Below are 23,505 nucleotides of genomic sequence, written 5' to 3'. Positions count from 1 at the left end.
ACATTTACAGTGGAAGGAAACATTAAAGCTAAAATATTATGTCAATCTATAAGCACAATATATAGTGCTTTAAAGTGGAACGGAAAAATTGAAGCTACTTGCTCATTATCACAAAGTAACTGGGAGTACCGCGGGGACCGCAGTCGAAGACGACAGCAATGGCGGCAGAGCCGAAATGTGCTACTGTACAGCTCTGCGCGAGATCCCAAATCTTGTGAGTGTGTGTGTGTGTGTGTTTTACGTGATAAATCTAATTTTCTCCGGTGCATTACACAAATAGTTTACTGTTATTGGTTTGAGAGTTCCAAATTGTACATGGCGATTTAAATGAAAATAAAAATGTAAATGCATTTATTATCACCATAACTATCTTATAATTACTTTAATAAGGGGGTTTAGGCTCTGTGCGAATCTCATTATAATTCTGTAAGCAGCGTTTTTAGCTTAACAATGTATCTCACCAACTTTTATTTAAGCAACAGTACATATGGTGGCAGCACAACTCAGAACACCTGGCAACGTCAACGGTATCCTTGAAAACCTTAAGAGTTCTTGATTTGCATATTCATCGTCGTTCACTATTTTAATATTTTTAATTATGTGTTCAGTTTCAAACTACAACCCAGACATTTGGGGCACTGCAAAATGTAGGCTAAGTAAAAACAATACAATAATGTTCAGATTATAAAATTCAAATTGTGAAACAGTAACACTGTCCAGAATGCTGGGGAGTGGGCCACAAAAAATAATTAACATTCATTTGTAAATCTAAAAAAAAAAAAAAAATCTCACAACTAATCAGTCTTTTTTTGCCGGTAATGTCACCAGGGCGCGCAATTATGGCAGTACTGTTACAATGAAAACAGTGAAGAAATTACAATACTTTTATACAACAGCAATGAGAACAGTAAAACTAGAGAAGTACGGGCAGAGAACTCCAGAAATGATAAACTCAGTAAAGCTATTGGGGCCTGTTACTTGGATACATTTCCAACTTTATTAATGTTTATAATAATATTGCTCTGTATGACCAGACCATAAATTTGGAATGCTGAATTTGAATTGCTGCCTCCAACATTGTACTTGGATATTACCAACCATATTATGTAGGGAATAAATGTGTTTACCTGTGAAAAGTTCCCAAATTTAAACTGCCAGAATTCCACTGCTGGGTGCAGGATTTGTTTACATTTTACCAGAAGGACTTGACAGGCAAGGTAAGCTGGCTGTAACTGAGAGTCATTCTCTTATTAAAGATTTCTCTTGTTAATGTAGGGGGTGTCCAAACATAGCCAGTGTGGCTGCAGGTTTTCTTTGAGATCAGTTGTTAAAAGACAGAGACTGACTGAGTAAACGAGTGGAATCAGGTGTGGTCTCCTTGTTTGGAGTGAAAACCTGCATTCACGCTGGCCATCTGAGGATAATCTGCATTTAAAGCAAAAACCTGACTTTTTTTTTTTTAAAGCAAAAACTAACACCTGTCATTTTAGTGTGGGAGGTTTCATGACTAAATTGGACCCGCCTGGTGGCCAATCTTCATCTTAATTGCACATTGCACCAGTAAGACCATGTGCATCCAATGGTTCAAACATTGTATCCTGAAGGCGGTGCTGTGTATCAGGACGACAATGCACCAATACACACAGCAAGACTGGTGAAAGATTGGTGTGATGAACATGAAAGTGAAGTTGAACATCTCCCATGGCCTGCACAGTCACCAGATCTAAATATTATTGACCCACTTTGGGGTGCTTTGGAGGAGTGAGTCAGGAAACGTTTTCCTCCACCAGCATCATGTAGTGACCTGGCCACTATCCTGCAAGAAGAATGGCTTCAAATCCCTCTGACCACTGTGCAGGACTTGTATATGTCATTCCCAAGACGAATTGACGCTGCATTGGCCACAAAAGGAGGCCCTACACCATATTAATAAATTATTGTGGCCTAAAATGACAGGTGTTTCAGTTTCATTGGCCAACACCTGTATATAGATAGATAGATAGAATTTTAGTAATATAATTTGGCACATAAAAAGTGCATCCAAAAAGCAGAGATCTCAAAGAGCCAATATTGTTCCATGGAAGAATACATATTGAGAAACAGTCAGAATAATTCAAAGTTAAGATGGCTAGGGGTTCATTACTCTGTGAAACACTGTACCAGGAAAATAAAAAAAAAATTGTATGTAAGTAGCAAAGAACATAGTGCTTTTATCAATTAGGGTATGTATTATCAAGAAAAGATTCAGGGAATCCTGAGAAATCTCTTCATGCAGTGGAAAAGCTGAAAAAAGATATTGTCTCAGGAAACACAGCATTAAAAACAGACACAGATTTGGAGTGGAAATCATACAGTCCCGAAATGTAGTAACACAAGCTGACATGAAATGACGGGTGTATTTTGAACTCTAGTGTATCAGTGGATTAAAAAAATGTATACAATAAAGGATGTTACATACCTGTTTGTTTAGTCAAAGGAGATGACAACTTATCTACACTGTAAAAATTGTTTGTAAATTTAACTGTGAAAAACTGTAAACTCTATTAATGATGAAAACAATTACTGTAACAGTGAAATACCGTTAATGTTTTTATCAGCCAAAACACACATTTTTTTTACTTCCCTTTACTGTAACAAAATACGTTTTTTCACTGTTAAATGCACAAACCATTAGGGGCGGCACAAGTGTCCAAGGACTGGGAGGAGCTGAGACTCATTAGGGAGATCCCAGCATTCCTTGCTGATTTTGGATTGCATTGGAGCGATTATTTTGTGCATTTGTGTGTGTGTGTTTCTATGCATGTTGTAACGAGATATGTGTTGGTCAGAAAAGTTCACCATCAGTTTTTGTTCGGAGTGTTGGTGTGTCACCTAGACACTGCACATTTCTTTGCTCCTTTTGGTAATACCTCCTTTTAAGGACTGAGTGTAGGATGAGGTATGGCTATATCTCAGTCTCCATTCTCTCATTAGTCACAATATTTACATGTTAATTATATGGCAAAACAATGTGTGTGTGTGTGTGTGTATATATATATATATATATTTTTTTTTAACAGAAAAGTACTCTAAACAAAACAGTTCTTGAATGTAAAATTTATGATTGCCAAAAATAATACTGTAATGTCATATACATTTTGACCGTATATTTGGCGGTGAAATTTTGGCAACCACAGCTGCCGTTTATTTTTTTTTTTACCACAAATTTTACGGATTTGTTTTTACAGCGTAGAAGTAGAGTGATCAGCTTGTTAACAAGTTAAAATATCTTTGAGATGTTCCGGTATGGAATTGCTTACATGTGTCTTAATTTTCAATGGCTATATGTTTGAAACATTTTTCATAGTTATGGTGTAAAAAGCAGTGTTTTAATTGTAATGTAGTGCTCTATAGGGAGTGGAGAGCCATTAGACTTGTAACCTCAGTGCTAATTGGCAGAAACTCATTTGTACTCTTTTTCACTCTGTGCAACAATGACATAAATCAATTGACATCTAAGGTTTCGTGCATAAATTTGTACTTGTTTGACCAAAGTCTTTTTGAGCCTCTTAGTTCATTTTATCTTGTATAATTCCAAAGTGCCTTTCCATGACAGTAGAAAAATTGCAGTGATTATTTAATAGCATGAGTTATGACTCTTATTTATAATTTCCTGGCTTTGAGTATGTTTACTTTGGAAGGAGGCGATTATCAAAATCATGCAGATTCATAGACCTTCACATTCTTAATTGTTACATAAAATTTTATGGATTTAGTCATGACTATAGGAGTAATTCCAAGATCTCAGCTGCTTTTTCAGAGCATTCCGAGAGTCCCAAACTCGACCACCAGGATTTATGATCCACCTCCCATAAAAGCTGCATGTTCTTTTTGATGTTGGATGGACATATAACAGTTGCTTCATAGTAGCCATGTTAGTAAATCAGTCACATTTAGAAAGTCCTGTGGGAAAGCAACTGTGAATGTCCGTAAACAATGAACTCAGAACGATGAAAGGATTACTTTATTACCACAGCTGAAAGTGCGTCTATGCTTAGGAATGAATTGTACAATAGCTGAATGCTCATTACCAGAGGTTTGTAAAATCATATGCACAAAGTAAATATCTTGAAACTTGAATTAAATCTTGGGGTAGGTTTATACTTTTTTCCTTTTGCCACTTCTGATGAAAAAAAATTCAGTTTCTGTAAGTATAGTAAGTATATAAAATTACGAATCCCACACCCGTCAGGTGTGCAGTGAAGGAGGGAAATCCTTCAGTTCATTCATTCATTGTCTGTAACTGCTCACCACGTTCAGGGTTGCAGTGGGTCCAGAGCCTACCCGGAATCACTGGGCGCAAAGCAGGAACACACCCTGGAGGGGGAGCCATTCCTTCACAGGGCAACACATATACTCACAACTAGGGACATTTTGAGTCACCAATCCACCTACCAACGTGTAATTTTGGACTGTGGGGGGAAACCGGAGCAAATCCATGCAGACACCAGGAGAACACACCAAACTCCTCACAGACAGTCACCCAGAGCAGGACTTGAACCCACAACCTCCCAGGTCTCAGTCGTTGTGTGATGGCGACACTACCTTATGCGCCACAGTGCCACTCAGTCCTTCAGGTGTATTAGACTAAATACTAAGACTCTTCCAACCTAACAGGACCGGAGCCGGAGCTGGATGTCCGTGCGATGTGCTCTTAAAAATAAAGTTGTTCGAAATACCTTTATGGTAAAATTTTGATATTGATAATTAAATTCTCCTTTTAAAAATCCTTCACATAATGTACAGGTTCTACATTGTGGTGGGCATTATGACAATTATATTATTAGCATTAAAAAAAATTATATATATATATTCATGATGTTCTTGTCGGACATATTGAAAGTACTGCGTAGCATCATTTCACCATTAGCAACGCAACACCAACAGAGTCTTTCTTGTCAATGTGACAATTTTCTAATCTCCTTCCAGGTAATTATAGACGAGAGCAAAGAGCTCTTTTTCTAAACCATGATCCATTTTAGTAGTGTAAAAATTATTTTTATTTTACGAAGCCTGTTGCACTTCAAATTTTAAACAGCCTGTTTGGACAGCCGGTAATCTTTTTAGCCACAGTAACCAAAATCACCCCCAACAGCTTATGAAATTTTAAATGCTGCATGAATTGCATCCATCATTTTTAGACACAGCTTCACCCTACTGTCAATGGTACAACAACTTATCAGACTGTTACCTATTGTGGCCTTTGCAAAACAAGCACAAGGAAGACAAACTTGCACACAAAACTAGATGAGAACACCCACAAATGAGTAACATGAGCACAAAAAGACAAACACTTGCATTAAAAGGTAAACATTGCAAGGGGTTTGACCCTTGATTCTTCAACACCAAAGCATGGAGTTTGATAGACTCTTGTCTAACTATTCCAAAAACTTGAAGTCAATTCAAAACAACCCCAGTTTCTAAGTGTGAATGCCGCTGAACTCTTGCTCTATCCATTTATCTGTGTCTTTGGTGCTGTCTTGGTTAAAAACTCTGCAATGATTTGTTTATACAATCCTTGGTAAAAGTGGAATCAAATAATTGATAGTGTTGATGTTGACAGTTCTAATCAAGAGTAATCTCCTCCAGAATACCCTTCCACACGATGATGAATGTCTCTGAGATTTCTGGAGTTGATACCCAAATATTGAAAAAGCCCCGAAACTGTACCAGGTGTCCATGTTGTATGGCAAATTCCATAGTAGCGTCCATAATGGCATGCACCCAGCAATGTATTTTTTTTCGATCTCTTTCTTCTTTTCTTTCTTCTCCAATAACAAAATCTCATCCTAGAAGAGAACTACTATGGAAGTTTTATACTTCATTAAACATGTTTTAAAATGCATAGGCCTAAGGCAGGGGTCGACAACCCGCGGCTCCTTGATCCCTCTGATGCGGCTCAGCTTTTGAAAATAATTAATGAGTATTTAATTAAAATGTATTTTATTTTAGTGCGTTTATTTTCAAAATGTAATTCTATGAAGGGTATGGCAATCTTGTAACATCTAAAATATTTTAATATTTAATATTTAAAATATTTTTTTTTGCTCTTAATACACGTCACAACTTCCAATGTGCAACACCCGCCAGCTTGAACGTTTTGACAGCTGACTGCACGGCCCCAGTAAAAGGATGATGGCACGCAGAGAGAGGACAGCATTTTTGTTTGCTGCCATTGGATAATTTAAATTCGGCATTTTTTTTCCATTACTACAAGGACTCAAATAGACATTGAGTATTTTACTTAACCATCAACATAACGTCTTTTTTTTTCGGAATTAAAAATGTTTTTTTATTCATTACTAAAAGGACTCAAATAGACATTGGGTATTTTACTTAACCGTCAGCACAACGTCTTTTTTTTTTAGTTAAAAATATTTTGTTGCATGCAGAATAGTTATTTCATTTTCTCTGCAGTCGTTCATTGATTTCGTAAATGTAACACAGTATAGTTTGTTTAGACATAGCACAAAGGCAAAAAAAAAACCTGTTATATGCAGTGTTATTTCATTTAGAATTTCAAAAGGGTTTTATGGCTCCCGGTGTTTTCTTTACTGTGTTAAACGGGTCCAAATGGCTCTTTGAGTGGTAAAGGTTGCCGACCCCTGGCCTAAGGGCTTGCATTAATTAATACATTTTGCTTTTATTGGCAATATGCTGGATTTTGCTAAGTCTGTGGTACACCTGTATTGTGTCTAATATAATGTGCTTGTGGATGTATGGGGATCTTTCTCTGTGTAATGGGCACAGTGGCTGTGTGCACTTCAGCACAGTAGAGCATGTTGTTTGAGTTGGACCCAGTTCAGGAATGGCACTTCCAAAATGAGGACGCACAATTTGCAGATGTTAGTAATGTTATCTATCTGCCTGGGTGTGGGCAGTGTGTTCATATGTGTTGGGTGGGTGATATGGGGGTTGAACTAAAATAACTCCCTGCTGCCTTGGCATGTGGGGGAAGATGAGGCAAAGTCGATGTTTGCTGGTTGGTTACTTGGCAGGGGGGATTTTTTTTTTGAACGTCACTTTCCTTCTATTAAAAAGACACAGCCGGCCTGCAGCCTGATCTCACTGGGTTGGCATACTATGCTGACATCATCAAGGTCGCCAAGGTGCATTTAGGCTCATGTAGTTGTCGAGGGAAGGGGGCACTATAGAGACTTTCTTTTTCTGAAAAGGTACAAAAGTCTTGCTTGACGGCTCATGTTCCCTGGATACTCAGTCTATTTAATATCTTTCCCCCTCTGTGACCTTGTGCTTTAATTTAGCCCTCTGATTCATCCACTATTCATTTAGCAAAAAATGCAAAATCTCTCTACGTTTAAAGCCGCTTGGGTGATCCAGCAAGACTAGAGGCAGAGGGACTGAGAAAGAATGTGGAAGTTTAGAACCATCATGTATCATCAGGTATGAGATACATATAGTGAGAGAAGAGTATGCAGAGCCTTCTTTTTTAAAGTAATTCTAGTGCATAGATCTGCATAATATTTACTCGCATAATGTTATTTTTTGTACTTATTAAGGCTGTGCCAAATAGCATTTATAGGGCTTTGGAGGTTCGACAGGGATATTTGATGAATTAAAAAAAAAAATCCGCGTCATGACGCCCGCTTTAAAAATCCCAGGCTCCAGAGGCTTCAGCATGCTCACCTGTGCATAAATTGTGCCCTTAGTTAACCAGATTTAACCAGCTCTGCGGAGGCGGTATATTCCTAGCTACAAAGCAGATAAAGGCTGGGCAATTAATTTAAAAAACTAATCGAAATTCAGAAATTCTAATCAACATTATCTTGTCTATATCGATTTTATACATTTTATAACAGATTTTTTAAAATTCTGTTATATCCCCAATGTGTGTTCATGTACTGTCCCTTTAAAACCACACTACCATGCTGTAGTCAAGTGATTTTGCCACATGGAAGCCACACAGAGGGGGAGCTAAACGCCACAGCTGACCGAGCGACTTGAGCAGCTCGTACCAAAGAAAAATACAGCGTCTGTGGTCTGGATGTGTGGTGTTTTGACTATAATTAAGACGACGCTGAAGAAAAAGAAATCAAAGCATGACCAAAGCACAATCGCACACCAGCACAAGCCTCGTCACTGAACTATGTGGGTCATAAATACAAAATCAAAATAATTGTTCATTAATCATAGTCGTGATAAAATGTACAATTAATCGTGATAATGATTTGCGCTCATATCGCCCAGCACTAGAGCACTGCCTTTATCAATAGCCTATATTCAGCCAAAAAAAAAAAATAGAATCTCAAAATGAAAAACTTGTGTATTCTAAAATTAAAATGTATGAAAACGTTCAATGTAACTACCAGTCAGCAAACACCATGAATTCATTCATGGCAAATAACAAAGGCCTCTTCCAAGCATGTAAGATGTTTGTGTTAAGTGTATGTCATCAGTAAGAGGAAAGAGGTAGATGAATGGAGCTAAACTTTCAGCCCTGGATTTTAGCCCTATTGACAGATCGACAAACCACCACAAGCACAGTAGGGCATTTGACTTGATTTTTTTTTTTTTTGCACCTGGTCATTCAAGAAGGGCACTTCAGTAGCTGTAGTGATGCGTTTGTAAATGCCTAGCTGACAGCTCTGGGAAGCACAAAGAGAATATCAGGCGGCAAATGGTTGCTGGAGTGAGTTTTTCAGTACAGTGCTTAGACAGCCATCATTGGGGGCGCTGCCCAGGAATGGAGTGGGTGGGTGACAGTTTAGGGGTGTTGCTTCATAGCTATATCCTAGCAACTGAGGGAGGACGATACCCTGTGCAGTTGTTGTTGGGGATTGGTCAGCAACTGGCATTAATGCCACCCCCCCTAGCTTGGGGTCCATAGAAAGAATAACCCATCAAAGCATCCTCCACACTTGAGCAACTCCTGAGCACTTGATCTATCTGCACTTTAATTTGTCTGAAACAGCTTTTCTTTTTTGTTGTTGTTGTTGATTTTCAGTCGCGTTTTATTTGTAACCATTTTTATCAAAGATCTGACCTTTCACGTTGCCTTAATAGATGTGCTTGGGTCATTTGCTGATAGATTTCCAGAAGACTAAAGTCTGGCAGCATGACGTCCCCCTATGCAGCCGTACAGTTCTGCCCAGAACACGCCTTTCCACGGTAACGCAATATCTGTGTTTCAGTGTTAGATTCTCTTATTCACGGCCAGTTGCTAGGTCTGAGTCATCCTGTTTTGCTTGCATGTAAATGTGGATTCTGAATGCATGCATGGTTCACGATCAGGCAAAACTGCCTCATCTACAGAACTGTATGTTAGTGTAAATGATCATACAAAGGATTGTGAACCTTTTTTTTTTGCTTGTGTACTTGTGCTTCAAAAACACAAATGCATGCAGGCTTGGCACATGCCTCAGTTTGAAACTGGGACAGCACGATGTATTACTTTACAAGTTCTGTTCTATTTCTGTGTAAAGCGGATGTTATAGCTGTCTAGTCTGAGACTGTGGAGCAGCGTCTGAAGACGCAAACAGTTGTATCTGTGCCTCCAGCTGCTGCCAAGCACTGATATTTATAGGTGTGTGTTCTTATGGTAACAATGCAAGAGTATGGGAGTGTCCAGCTTTTTGGGCAGCCAGACCAGATACTTAAAATCCTGAACCTTCTGACATGATCACAGGAAATTTTGGGAAAAAAAAAACTGGATAAATGCAGCTGAAATGCTTTGACCAATGCTTTGATATGCCCCTTTTAAATCACACTATTTGATGGATTCATTACTTTTATATATTAAGGTGAGAAAGCATAAGCATAAAAAAACTTTGGCCTCATGAACAATGTTATTGATTTTTGGATAAAAGGCGACTACATAAGTATTATCAACATGTTTAATAGATAGTTCGAATACACTAAAGTATTCTAAAGAAATTTACAGAGAACTTTCTGGGTTGAAATAGCTAGGGTTTACTTTTTTTTAACTAAAAGAAGAATCTAACATTTAATAAAATAAACACATTTGCAAAATTAATATTATGTCTATTTTTAACAAAATGACTGTAGTGTCTCACTTTAATATTACCTTACACCTTTGCAGAAGCATCAAAGGAAAGACATTAAACATAATCTGTGCCTGAAGCTAGAGATCTAAGTAAGATCGTATTAAATATTTCCCAGAAAATGTGTAAGCACTGAAACAGAATCCTCAACAACTTCGAAACATTGATGTCCCTGCATTGCTCAGCAGGGTCAATACTTGTTTGGAGTATTACAAAATGCAAATGATATGTTCACCTCCCTTTAACACCCTTAGCTAAGTAGCTTCTTTAAATGACTCTTGTTTGACAGCTAATTATTGTCTTATTTTCTAACCAGAGATTTATGTTCATACCTAATATGTAAACACAAAAACCAGAACTATGTGCCTGCTGAAAACGTATAACTTGTGTGCACTGTTCTGAGCTCTGCGTTACTGACACAGGTGTGTTTTGTTTGCCGTGTACTTGCACTGTTGAGCGTACTTGACCCTAATCACAGGTGCATATACCTGCAGTTGTTGTTTTAGTGTCTATTCCAATTGCGGTCAGAACCTCTTTTCTCTCCGGAGGAGGGGAAGAAAAAAAAACAAACAAACAAAAAATACAGCTGACCTACAGATAGCACGTTCAAGGGTTTTAATTTTAGTTCCTCAAAGGAAAATAAATTAAATTCTACAGAGCCTTTTTCTTCTTGTATTCAGAACTAAATGTATCACTGGTCTAATATTTCCCTGTACTACACATTTGTTTTTCCCATAGTTTTAGTAACTAATTTTTTATTAGAGTAATTTTATTAACATAAAACAGTAATGTTTTAACTATGAAAATGTACTAATAGCTATAATAGCAAAGGTTTGACTTTTTCATTATAATGAAATAAATCTAACATATATATACATTTTAAATATTTTTAAAATGTGTTTTAATTTGTCAGTACTGGCACCCACTCTAGGGTGTGTTCCTGGGTTGCGCCCAGTGATTCCGAGTAGGCTCCGGACAAACTGCAACCCTGAATTGAATAAGCGATTATATACAATCAGCAATAATGTTTTTTTTTCCCTTTAAATATGAAAATTACTTTTGTCTTTATACCAATGGCAGGTGTTTTATAAACCCTAGTGAAATACTGTTTGGAGAAAAGTCTAAATAAATGGCACAAATAAAAAGTAAGAGCTGTGGCACAGTGAAGGGAAGTACTCATTTGTTTGAGTTGATTCAGACTTTTCCCTTTGCCTCAGTCATAGAATTCAGGCACAATGAAAGCACGCGACAGTGGGTGGAGAAACCTCCCGGGCCACTCTCCTTTTGTTTGAGCCTTCATGTCTGTCCTGCAACCTCTGGTTTGAGGGATGAAGGAGAAGGCGGGGGGGGGGCTGATCTCTTTGAACACTACCTGGCTTTTGATTAATGAAGTCACTGGAGAAGCCCCCCACTACCCCCCACCCCAGATTGCAAGCTCTGTTTGTTTTGATTGCATTTTCATCGCTGGATGTGCCCAACCTGCCAGGAGACAATAGTCGGCCCTGTTTAGCCGCGACCCTTGCCCCCCGTCCTGTCTGCAAGGGGCCCAGTCTGCGTTTAAGTGGACGCGTTGCACCTTCCCCCTTAGGGTGAATACATAACTCCCCCAGTAACCAGACACCAGCCACCCACAGCCCCCACAGAAGTTCCCACTAGAGATCAAACCCACCACACACCAGAGAGGTGCAGAAAATAACCACAATGGAAAAAATAGAGATGAGTTGACTATTGTCTCCAAGGAAGTTTTCAAGCCATTTTAAAGTGACAGCCTGATTCAAATAGAACCTAATTGTGAAGCTGAAATAGCTCTGGATGGATCTCACAAAGTATTGCCTAAACAAACTTTGATGTTCACTGAGTAGGGAAAAGAGATGATTGTCTAAGCTCAAGAAGATTAAGATGATAATGGATGTGACAATCATAAAGAAGCCAACAAAAAGTGTGATTTAATGGCTAAGGTGGCTGAAGTCTTCTGCCATAAACTGTGTAATTCATAGACACAAACTTGATTTTGTCTTAGGATTCAGAATGCAATGTTTGTGGTGAGCTAAAACCAAAGAATTAAATAAACAAAATACAAATAGATGCTTTTAAAGGATAGACTTTTTAAAGCATTAATCTATGTTAAAATACAACGTAAAAAAGAAAATAAGCATTTTGTAAATCATATAATCAGAACTAAACTTTCATAAGTCAGAACAATATACCTGCTCCCCTTTTTTTCTGTTACATAATCTGAAAATAACAGCTGCTCTTTACATTTCATGGCTAAATTCCAATCCTCCCCCTCTGCCCTAAATTTACTGTTTAGAGATATGAGGTTTTGTTCTGACTATGAAGTTACTGGTAGAAACATATGCTTTTTTACTTATTGGGTGAGGGAATAAGGTTAGGATCAATTTCAAGTGGTCTTAATCAAATGTCTTGCACTAATCTGTTAAAGTTTGTTCACCTATATGATTTGTTAATTAGGACTTGCCAAGGCCATGTGGTCAGTTAGTGAGTTTTCACACTGAAACAAAGTTTTGTTGTCCTCTATGTGTGGATGGCCGTGGCAGAGAACATGACCATAAACATAAGCTGTCATGTTGAGTTGTAAATCTTTGACAAATGGAGTATATGAAAAAGGCCTGGATGCTTCTATGTGTGGGTGCTGCACCTTTTTGTGGGACCATGATGTCGTTCTTGGCTGATACCCCTTGTCAACTGGAATGTGTTTTCATGGTGGCTAATAGGGTAGGCTCAAGACTCGACCACCTCTGACTGACCTTCTCTCCACTCTGCATCCTTCTTTTACTTTGATTGAAGCTCTGTCTCCATCCTGGGTTGGTGATGATGATGTCACCAGGCTGTCAGTCGAGCTCTCAGTTCTCTGGCAGTGAATCTGAAACATGTTCGCCTGACTACGTGTGACATGAGAAAGTAGCTACTCAGCACCTGCTGGATACCTATATTATACTCATGTTCTCACCGGACTGAAATGTTGACAATATTAAGTGCAATAATATAGAAATGGGACGGACAGTCACTTAATCCCTGTGGAGCAGGACCTTAGGCCATTTAATAGCCATTACATCCTGTGATATATGTATCATTTTGTTGTGTGATATAGGATGCTGTAACACATGGCAGATCCCATTCAGGGCTAAGATAAATGAAGGGCCACTCAGTCTCTCAGTGCACTATAAATGAAACCCCGGCTCTCTATGATATAAACACTTTGCTTGAGTTGCTTACATCTGTTTATAGCCTGTGATTGAACTGTTTACTAATGTAAAACACAGGTTGATAGTGTTTTTACTTCTCAGTTCCATGCAAATAACTAATTAAAAATGTTAACTAACTTTGTGCAGGGTTTGAAAAGAATAATACTTATACTGGCGTATATTTTTGAACACAAGATTCTGCTTTGAACTGAGTGTTTTAAATTTGCATCCTAATGTATATATATTTTTTATTTATTTTTTAGCTTTGGTACTTTAGACTCACATTTTCAATAAATGTAAGAACAGCCCCTAAAATTGTATTTCTCAGGGATCAACACCAGCTGCTGCCAATTTTATCATGTTATTCTAAGGGTTTCCTCAACATTTGCTGTCTCTCCAATCTGTTGGCATGCTGGAAACAGGTCTAAGCCCTAGTGTCAGTAAATTGGTATTTTAACAAAACGTTCTTGGTCCAGTATGCTAGGCACTCTCTCTCTCTACTCATGGCAGAGAAATGGCAGCTGGAGGTGTTTAGACAGCAAAGAGAACTTCAAATGTTGGAAGTCATGAAAAGAGATGAGGATATTGTTCTATTTCTGTTTTGTATGTGGGTAATATTATACTTTATAAATAAGTAATAAAGGTGGAACTGACTTTAAAATTGTGAGACCGCTGACTGCAAGAAAGTAAATTCAGATCGAACCTGCTACAAAACTAAACGTACAAATCAGTTTGTTTGGTAATTAAAATAGTGATTATAAACTTAAGGTAAGCTTCAGTCACATTTCAGGTCACACCTCAGGCAAGACATAACCAAAGTAAGTTTGACCAGTGTCCTGTTTGATTCAGTGTTTAAAGGCTAAGTACCAGCTATATGAAAGTGTCAAACAAATAAATGCAGTGGAATTTGAGTTCTTAACTTGTGTTTATTGTTAGTCAGAAAACATGTTATTTCTTACTAATTCAAGGAATAAGGTTTTTAAAAAGTTGCCCCCACCCCAACGGTGTTTGGAAACTCTAATAGGCGTCTTGCCTGTGATGTAGATGATGGACAGCAACTCTAGAAGTTGCACTTAATTTAATGCAAAATGATGAAAAGGTTTCCTCCGGGTGCTCCGGTTTCCTCCCACAGTCCAAAAACACACGTTGTAGGTGGATTGGCGACTCGAAAGTGTCCGTAGGTGTGAATGTGTGAGTGAATGTGTGTGTGTGTGTGTGTTGCCCTGTGAAGCGTCCCCTCCAGGGTGTATTCCCGCCTTGCGCCCAATGATTCCAGGTAGGCTCTGGACCCCCCACGACCCTAAATTGGATAAGCGGTTACAGATAATGGATGGATGGATGGATGATGAAAAGGTGTGCTGTTTTGGATGCAATAATTCAATGTACAGTGGGACATCTGTGCACAAATGGCCCAAAGATCCCAAAATATCCAGAAAATGGACTAAATTTGTCAACTTTAAACGGGCACTTTGGAAAGGACCATCCGCTCACTCTGTTATCTGTAGTGCTCATTTCACTGGCGCTTTTCCAACAATATGGGCATGTAAGGAAACCAACGAAAGGTGTTCAAGAGCCTCTGTATACATGGAGGTAAACAGGGTAAGTACATTTACTTCGCCTGTTTTAGCTGGTGTTAACGTTAGCTTGACTTGCTAAACTTGGTGGCTTATTATACTAGGCTATGTAGCTGCATTACGGAGGTTTATAGTGTCGGATGAATTTGAGTTCGACTTCGATCACATTTACAAGAATAACGGTACCTCTAAATTTGAGTTTAGCTTATTGCTAGGCTATTGTCATGAATAATGTTGGTTATTTAGCTAGCTAGATACTGTCTTAACAGTCAGTCATAACGGTGTTTTACCGCGGCACTGTTCAGCTGTTGTCCACCAGTGACGTCACACGGTTGCGTTCAAGAATGTCTGTAGCGAGCTCGGGTTTTTCCGTCAATTTAATAAAATTGTCAATTTTCAAGGAAATTAAGCATGCTATTTTCATTTTAATTCATACTTATATATGTCAGTAACTAAAATAATGTGAAATATTCATGGAGGTCCATTAAGTGGTGCTTAGCCTTCAAGTATTTAAGTGTTTTCCACAAATACTCCAGATTTGTCCAGGTAGCCACAAAACAGACTATATCAGGAGACTGTATGTCTGTCTTTCAGACTTAACTACTATAAAACCTCTTAAAAAACAATTTGAATTTAAAATAACTCCAAGGAGAGCAGAAATGCTTAGTAGTAGGAAAAAAAACACTTAGGTCTCTGATTTGCTAGTAATAACAATAGAATAGGAGCCACAAACAGTTACATTCTGTATTTGCAGAGGATATCTATTTACTTATGTAAACAGATGATTGCATGCTTGTCTACAAACAACAATGCTTTAAATCCTACAACAATAAAATATGTGTCCAAAAGAGCTGATGTAAGCACTGAGTGTAAAGGATGGGCTTGTGAATAAAAATATAGACTTGCTGGGTTTGGCACATGGGAGCACTTTGTGCTGCATTACAATATCTAGCTGAATCTTTAAGCACACATTAGAACTGGAAGATGCTTTCTCTCCCATGACAGGCTTGGCAGCACAACCTTATCTGAGTAATTCAACCCCAGCGTTCAACTTGTGCCACACCTCTTTGGCTGTGCATAAAAAGGGGGATTGACCACGCTTTTCTTGTTGAGCTGTCTGTCCTTTTGGGGAACTTTAAGCAGAGAAAGAAAAGTTATCCATGTTATTGAAGCTGCTCTGCTAGTCTTCACCCTTCATCATTTGGGAATTAGTGTTAATTCTGTGGTATTTCTAGTCTTTGGCCTAACCCTTAATGCTTATACTGTTGTGGTCTTCAGAAGCAAGCATGACTGCATATCAGACCAACATGGATTCAGAATCCATGTGTGCATTAATGGTAGCTTCAGTTCAGTAGTTTGAGCTTCTGCCACACCTACCTTTTTGGCTGGTCATTAAAAGGGGATTGAACATGCTTTTCTTGTTGCTTCTACCTTCTGCCAAGTCCAGACTGTACAGACAGTATGTGCCGCTGTAGCATAATGTGAAAACATTCACATTTGCCCATTGTTTTGAAAAATAAGAGAAAAAACGTTAATAGAGTTTGGATTTAGGGCACGTAGTATAAGACTTTGACAGAGCACTGGCAATGTAAACTTGCAGATTTGGATTAAGTTCATATGTGATCAGTGCAAGCTTAGATATGGATTGTTGTGTGAATGGCAAAAATAAGTCCACTATCTTTCATACTACTGCACAACGGAATTAAACCAGCATAGTTTAGTTTAATTCTTGGGATTATTATCAGACTAGGGTTGGGCGGTATAACGATAATACCGCGTACTGCAGTATTTAAAATACTGGACAGTATGTCCAAATGAGGGCGGTATTATGACGTGTGTGTGCGTTGTGTCAAATTTCTGTTCTGTGTCTTTAAGAACATAGCCAAACATATTTTTGCATTTAAGTGAGCCACAGGTAGGGGGCGCTGTGAGAACTCATTGACTGGAGATGTGACAGTTTGAAAACAGGTGAAGAAAAACAAGCCCAGTAGAGCACTGCAGTGGTGAGTTTAGTGCTGAGCTTGGGTTAAGAGAGGAAGAAGGATGAAAATAGACATAATACTCCTCACTTGGCTTTGTGCTCACAGGTATGAGGATGTATCGTCTTATTATGTGTGTTTTGAGTTTCAGTTCGCTGCAAAATTATGTGCTGTGGTGTGCTAAACCAAGTGCCTGTTAGCCAGCCATCTCTGCTTCTAAACAGTGTAGAACCATCTTAGTTTGCTTATTTTCCAACTTTTCTCTTCCTCTCTTTCCTCGCTGAAATTTGCTCTCTAAGAAACTTTTTTTTCTTTCTTTAAATCATCAATACGTGTGTTGGTGTACACTGTTGGGTTGCGTTGATCTAAACTGCACAGCACAAACTCAAAAAACACTTTACTCGACTTTGTGCTCACAGATACGAGACTCAGTGCAGCTTGACAGTGCACCCCCCACCCATGTATACCACAATAACATTTTGAGACTGTTATGAAAAATGTGGATTAGGGCTGCAACTATTGAATATTTTTTTGAAATCGAGTATTCTGCATATTTTCTTTCATACATTAATCGAGTAATGAGATAAAGCATACTTTGTGTTTTTAAACAACTTTATCAATAGTGTTATTCAAAATGAAAGGCCTCTTAAAATGAGCAAGCAGTTGGCTGTTATTCATATAGTTATAAATTAATTTGTCCATCTGTTGCGTTTATTATTATTACCTTATGTATGGGGAAGGTGTGTTTTGAGATGTAACCTCTCAGTGTGTATGTGTGTGTGCATGTGCCTGTTTCTTTCAGTTAAGGTCCTGCAGCGTTGATGAAGTACTATTATGGTATGCCATGTCTGTTTTACAGTGTATACACTACATTGTCAGATTTAGGCAGTGTAAAAAGTTCCCACACTTTAGATATTCTTGGTCTTTTATGCACATTGGTATCTTCTTTTTCTGCCATTGCCATAGAGAGCAAAATAAATCGTGCCGCCTTAAATCTTTGACACGCTCGTCATTTATAACAGTCCGTGTAAAACAATGATACTGAAGCTGTGCAGTATTCTACAAAGCGTGAGTGATATGATAGCAGAGACATTTAAAATAGATAGACTTTGGTGACATTAATTAAACAAAGCCCCCAGGCAAATTCTTTGAACATTTTTAGTAATCAAATTATTCGAGCTACCCGAATAATCATTTCAGCCCTAATGTGGATACTGCCCATCCCTTATTCAGACCAATGTCTAGATTAACCGAACTGGATCTGCATATACAGTTGTGGTCAAATGTTTACATATATTTAAGTGTTAAATTCACATGTACATTTACATCCTGGAACTAATTAGAAATGAAAGATTTCTGCAGCAGCTCATTTTCTGTTGGGGTGTACTTGGATATCATACAGCGTTATCATGAAAAAATTTCTTGTGAGTTTCTTGAAAACAGTACTGGACCAGCATATTAGGCCCTACATACAGGTTCATAATTATACAAAAGCCTACAGCATGTATTGGACTTCACAATGCCATACATTTTGGCACCTCAGTTAGGGCATCTACTTTGTTCAAATCAGAAGTAAATATAAACATTTTGTGTGAGATTAATTTCAATTATAATTCACTATATCTGATCTTCAGGGGGGTCAAAATTGCATATGCCCTCTAAACACTCTGAGGGATTTTAGCAACTCTCATTGGTCCCATTACCAAATTAGGAGTTCATTATTTCATGTGAATGCACTTTACAGCCAGTAGAGACAACAATGGAGCAGGAACTGATGAAAGAGCATGTCTACAAATTTTCTACATCCATTGGTAAAAGAGTGCTAAATAATCGTAGCTTAAAAAATGCCCATAAAAGAAAGATGTGCAAGAAAGGTGTCCAAACACAAGACTGCATTTTGCACATCACAAAACCCTAGCTTTTGGAGTAGTGTTTTCATGGCAAATGAATCAAACACAGATCTGTTTGCCCTTTCTGATCAGCGCTGTGTATGGAAGATGTGTGAGGCTTATAATCCTAAACCATCCCAACTGTAACAAATGCGCAGCATCCTGATCTGGGACTGTTTTGCTGGAAAAGGGACTGGTACACATAGATGACATAATAAAGGAGTGGGATTGTATAGAAGTGCTGAAGCAACAGCGCAAGGCATCACTTGGGTCACAAAGAGTTGGGAAACTTGGGTCACAAAGAGTTTTTCCAGTGGACAAAATACTCTGAGGTGCTTACCAACAAACCAACAAATTTGCTTGAAATCTACTGATTCTAAGAAGAGGTCAAATGTACAACCAAAATTCTGCCAGTAGCATTATGATCGCTGCCAATATTATTGAGGTGCTAAGGGCATAAATACAAACTTGTTAATTTTGACCCTGTACCTAAAAAAACCTTGCTATTTTCAGAAAAATAAAATAAGAAATGCGTGCGTCAGATTTGTATATACGTTTAGTAATACAGATCTATGATATTCAGTCATCAGGCTGAAGTAATATATTAGTTAAAGAAGTCATTGAAAGCATAGCTGACGGGACATGAAAGTCCATTATGAGTGTATCTGAATTTTTGACTCTAACTAATATTGTACTCTGCAAAATCAGTATGAAGGTGCTTCCCATGCGTGGGTTCCACTTGGTCTTTGCAGCCATGCCCATACCCTCCCAGGTATACAAGATAGTTGGCTTTATGCTTTATTAATATGTTAACATGGATTATAATATATTTTGACATGTCCAAGAATAAATAAATAACTCTAAATTAAATTAGACATTTTCATTCATTTATTATGTTTGTTGTAGCACTAGTTGATAAAAAGCACGGTATGGTATAAAGGAGTAAGCTGTCATTTCTTCCGAACTATATTTCCTTTTATGAAACAGCCTGTGACCCAAGACCCCTGGAGACAGTACGTTGGTTCACTAAAGCCTCAAAGTAGGCTGTACCCTGCCTCCCCAGTGAGGACAAACTTGAATCAGGGAGGCTGCATAGACTAAGGACCGGTCAGGGCCACATGACTGTCCTTGCTCTTTTAGCTCTGAGTGCCTCTAGCATCCTAATTTCTGTAGTGTCATATGGCTTACCACATATTAAACTGACCCCTAGAGGCAGGGATGTATCAGAGACTCATTTTAAAAACCTGGCCTCCTATATGGGGGATTGCAGTAGAAGAATGGTAAAAAAATAAAAATTAAAATAGCACAAGATTGAGAAGCTGAAGATAAATATATATAGAGTCAGAACAAGACTTGACAGTTCGCAACAGTTATGTGGGTACGTTTTAACACAGATAACGGACAGAAAGGTTTCCAAGAACAACTGTGCTACCGAGACTCCCTTGACGCATTCAGTGTGCAGTAATCTTTCACTGGAAGGGGCAAAGGAAGTAGTCTAGTTGCTGTTTCAGTTTTTTGATAGACATCCTTTGTGTTGAAAGGTAGTTGCTATATTGTGAAACAAAGCCGAACAATGGCATCCGAGTTTGTTACATTTTGTAGATGATGTTGTGGGTGTAATCAGCCAGCTCCTCTGGCCTGCTTCATAAAAGTGTATTCCATCAATAGGGAAGATTTATGGCAATCTTTGTTTGCAATTTTCATTTATTTTTTTTGCAGTAAAATGTAAGTGCTGCAGTGATTTCCTTATTTTATGGTTAAGTTTTGGTTAGAAATGAAAGGGTTAAATCCAATAAAACACCTAATGCAATGTGTCAGATTAAACACTATGATTAGGAACTGACAAGGTAATCTGTGGTTTTTGCCTTGTTCAAAGACATAAATGGGGGGATTACTATAGGTCAGGGATCAGGAATAGGTCCGGACCCTTACGCTGTCCTACCTGGACCTGTAATTGATTAACTATTAAGAGATGCTTAATTTTGAACAGAGTGTTTGTTTAAAAGTGGTGTGACTCTTCTAGTCATTACATTTCAGTTTTAGCGCTCCAGGAAACTCGGAGTAATCGGATCTGCATAACCCATGTATTATGACAAGAGCTGTGACACGAATGAGTGACACACACAGGGCAGGGCTCCAGACACCACTGTCCTTGGGCCAATAAAAATAGCCCAAGGGAAGAAAATAAAAGCTTTTTTGGGATCTTTTCGGGATGTCAGTGTTGTGTGCGGTAAAACCAGAAACTTAAAAAATAGGGGAATATGTACAAGTTGAATTTCTCATAATGCTGAACACAAGGATTCTCTATATGGATAAAGTCCCGTCCTTCACCATAAGAAGACAGTCAGCTTGCTGTTAATGGATAAAGTCCCATCTTCCAGCAATAAGAGCCAATCAGATTTCTCTTTATGGAAATTAAGTATATATTTATTTCAAGATCATAGTTTTATTTGTAAATTTTATTGAAATAGAAAAGGACCTTTTATGTAGAGTATTTGTTATTTATAATTATTTTTAAATGTTGTTGAAATAAGTTGAACTTTAATTGAAAGTGTAAGCTGATTTGACATTCAGGTGTTAACTACATAAAATAATGCTATAACTACAAGGCTGTTTTAATGTTCAGGATATTTCACTGATCATAATGCAAGGTATAAATTATGTACAAGACCTTGGCTTGAGAAAATGTTTTCTAACTGGACCTTAATACATTTGAATTAATCACACCTGCTCTAGGCCTTCAGGAAGTTTTAGGTACTAACCTTCAGTACACGTGGCCTTGTACTTGATTCTTATTTTGTTTACTACATTTTATTTTATATCTGAGCAATTTTTACATTTACAGACCTAGCTGGAGGCATGATTTTAATAGTCAGCATGAAGCAGTTTTTATAAACTCCTGACGTGGCCTCTATGTATTGGTTAAGGTCACTATTGATGTCTTGTGATATTTTAAACACAACTGAGAAACTTCAGTATCCTTTCTCACAAGGTTTGTGGAAGTCTGATGTGGGCTGTTCTGCTAAGTTTCGGTTGCTTTGCATTAGCATTGTTGGAAGGAATGGACAGTTGGAGGTCTGGTCTTTTTTTCTATTTAAGAATCATTCCTCGGCTACGGTAAGCTGACATCCTGCTTCAGACTTACTCATTAGGTATGCCTGCGTCGTGAAATGTATTAATATCACTCCCACACAGTCTGTGGGGGAATTCCGTCCCTACACCCACATCCCTGCCTCAGATTATGGTTCAACACCCCCGTTCCTAGCGCCACACACACACACACACACACACAGATTCTTGCTCAGACACACACACAGACACACAACACGAACATTCTCCCCCCTGCCAAGCCCACTTCAGCTGCACACACACTGAATGCTGCAAATCACAGCAGTGGTGTTGCTGTCATACTGCTGGTGGGGGGAATTCCGTCCTACTGGGGCCGACAGTGTGTGCTTCTCTTTAGCAGAAACAATGAGACGGAGGCCTGCTGCTTGGTGTTGTGTTTCAGAGCAAGAGGGGTCAGGATGTCTGCCCTGACAGTCATCCTCTCTTTTGTCTTAAAAAAAAAAACTAACATTCTTTCTCATTAATGATGCAGGGTTACAGACCTGTACAAGAATGTCTTTCTGGTGAATGAAGAGCTCATCTTCATAATGCCGCCAGCATTAAACAAAGCACATTGCAGGTTCAAAATAAAAGATAATTAGATTTTGCAATTTCTTTACTTCAAAAATATTTTGAAAAAGTAGATAGACCCTGTGAGATGTTTGCCAAGACATTTGCCACCCCCAGGATGAGGGCAGCAGAGGCAGGACCCATTTGGCTTTCTGGAAATTTATTTTAAAAAGCAGCCATTCAGCTCAACATCAGCAAAATCAGACTCTTCCTTTTTCATTCTCTTCTGCTCTCTTCAACTCTCCCCAGCCCTTTATACCTGTCTGTGTGAACACCTTTCCCAGGTGTTTCTCATTATGCTTGTTTTGCTTATTATATTTATTTAAGTATATTAGCTTGGTGGTTAGCATGCTTGCCTGGGATCTTGGGTTCACGTCCCATCTGGGTGGAGTTTCCATGTTTTCCCCGTGTCTGCATGGGTTTCCTCCAGTTTCCTCCCACAGTTCAAAAACATGGAGGGCAGGTGAATTGGCTTCTCTAGTAACTGCCATGGTGTGTGAGTGAATGTGTGTGTGTGTGCCCAGGCATGGGTTGCCGCACTATCCTGGGTGAAGCCCTAGTGCTCAATGCAGTCCTCCAAGTGGACGGTCTAGTGTGTTTGTGTATTGAGTGTTGCATGGAATGGTGTTCTGAGCAGTGTTGAATTTAAAGTGTCCTTGGGCATCTAGAAAGGCACTATATAACATAAAAATGTAGTAAATAAATAGTAAATTATAGTATTGATTTAAAATAAATAAATAAATAGTAATGGCAAAATTACATTTAAAATGCTAGTATTTCCTTGTATTTTGGGGAGGGATATAAATATATAGTGTGATTATGCATGACAGACTGGCCTGAGGAAGACTTTTTTTTTTTTACTTTATTATAATATTGCAGTATAGTTTTGATGCATTTTTATTTAGAATCTCTTAATTTGCTGAGTACATTTTCAGGGGGAGCTTTAGCATCGGACACAGAAGCTTTAATACAGATAATTAACGCCACAGCCCAGCTCTTGGCTCAAACATGGAGGGATTATGCGACATAGGAGATGAATGTGCAAGTGATATTAAAACATTTCTGCATAAGTAAAAACTTAATCTTCTTCTGAACTCAACAGTAGCATCGCTGTGTAT

General features: G+C 38.3%; 1 protein-coding gene across 9 annotated transcripts in view; it reads left to right on the top strand.

Annotated features, from left to right (window-relative positions):
* The window catches only part of tp63 (tumor protein p63), a 100,986-nt gene that overhangs the window by 24,596 nt on the left and 52,885 nt on the right, over window positions 1-23,505 (top strand). For 5 of the 9 annotated variants that reach the window (XM_066663684.1, XM_066663681.1, XM_066663682.1 and 2 more), the window contains exon 1: window positions 144-214. The exons of the other annotated variants lie outside the window; for them this stretch is intronic. In XM_066663684.1, coding sequence (XP_066519781.1) covers window positions 159-214 — 56 coding nt within the window. In that variant the 5' untranslated portion in view covers window positions 144-158. Of the gene's footprint in view, window positions 1-143; window positions 215-23,505 lie in introns of those variants that run through there. 9 annotated transcript variants of the gene reach the window in all.

Source organism: Hoplias malabaricus, chromosome 3, assembly GCF_029633855.1.
Source record: "Hoplias malabaricus isolate fHopMal1 chromosome 3, fHopMal1.hap1, whole genome shotgun sequence".
NCBI lineage: Eukaryota > Metazoa > Chordata > Actinopteri > Characiformes > Erythrinidae > Hoplias > Hoplias malabaricus.
Note: the sequence above shows the minus strand (reverse complement) of the source record. Positions and strands in the feature narration are given on the sequence as shown.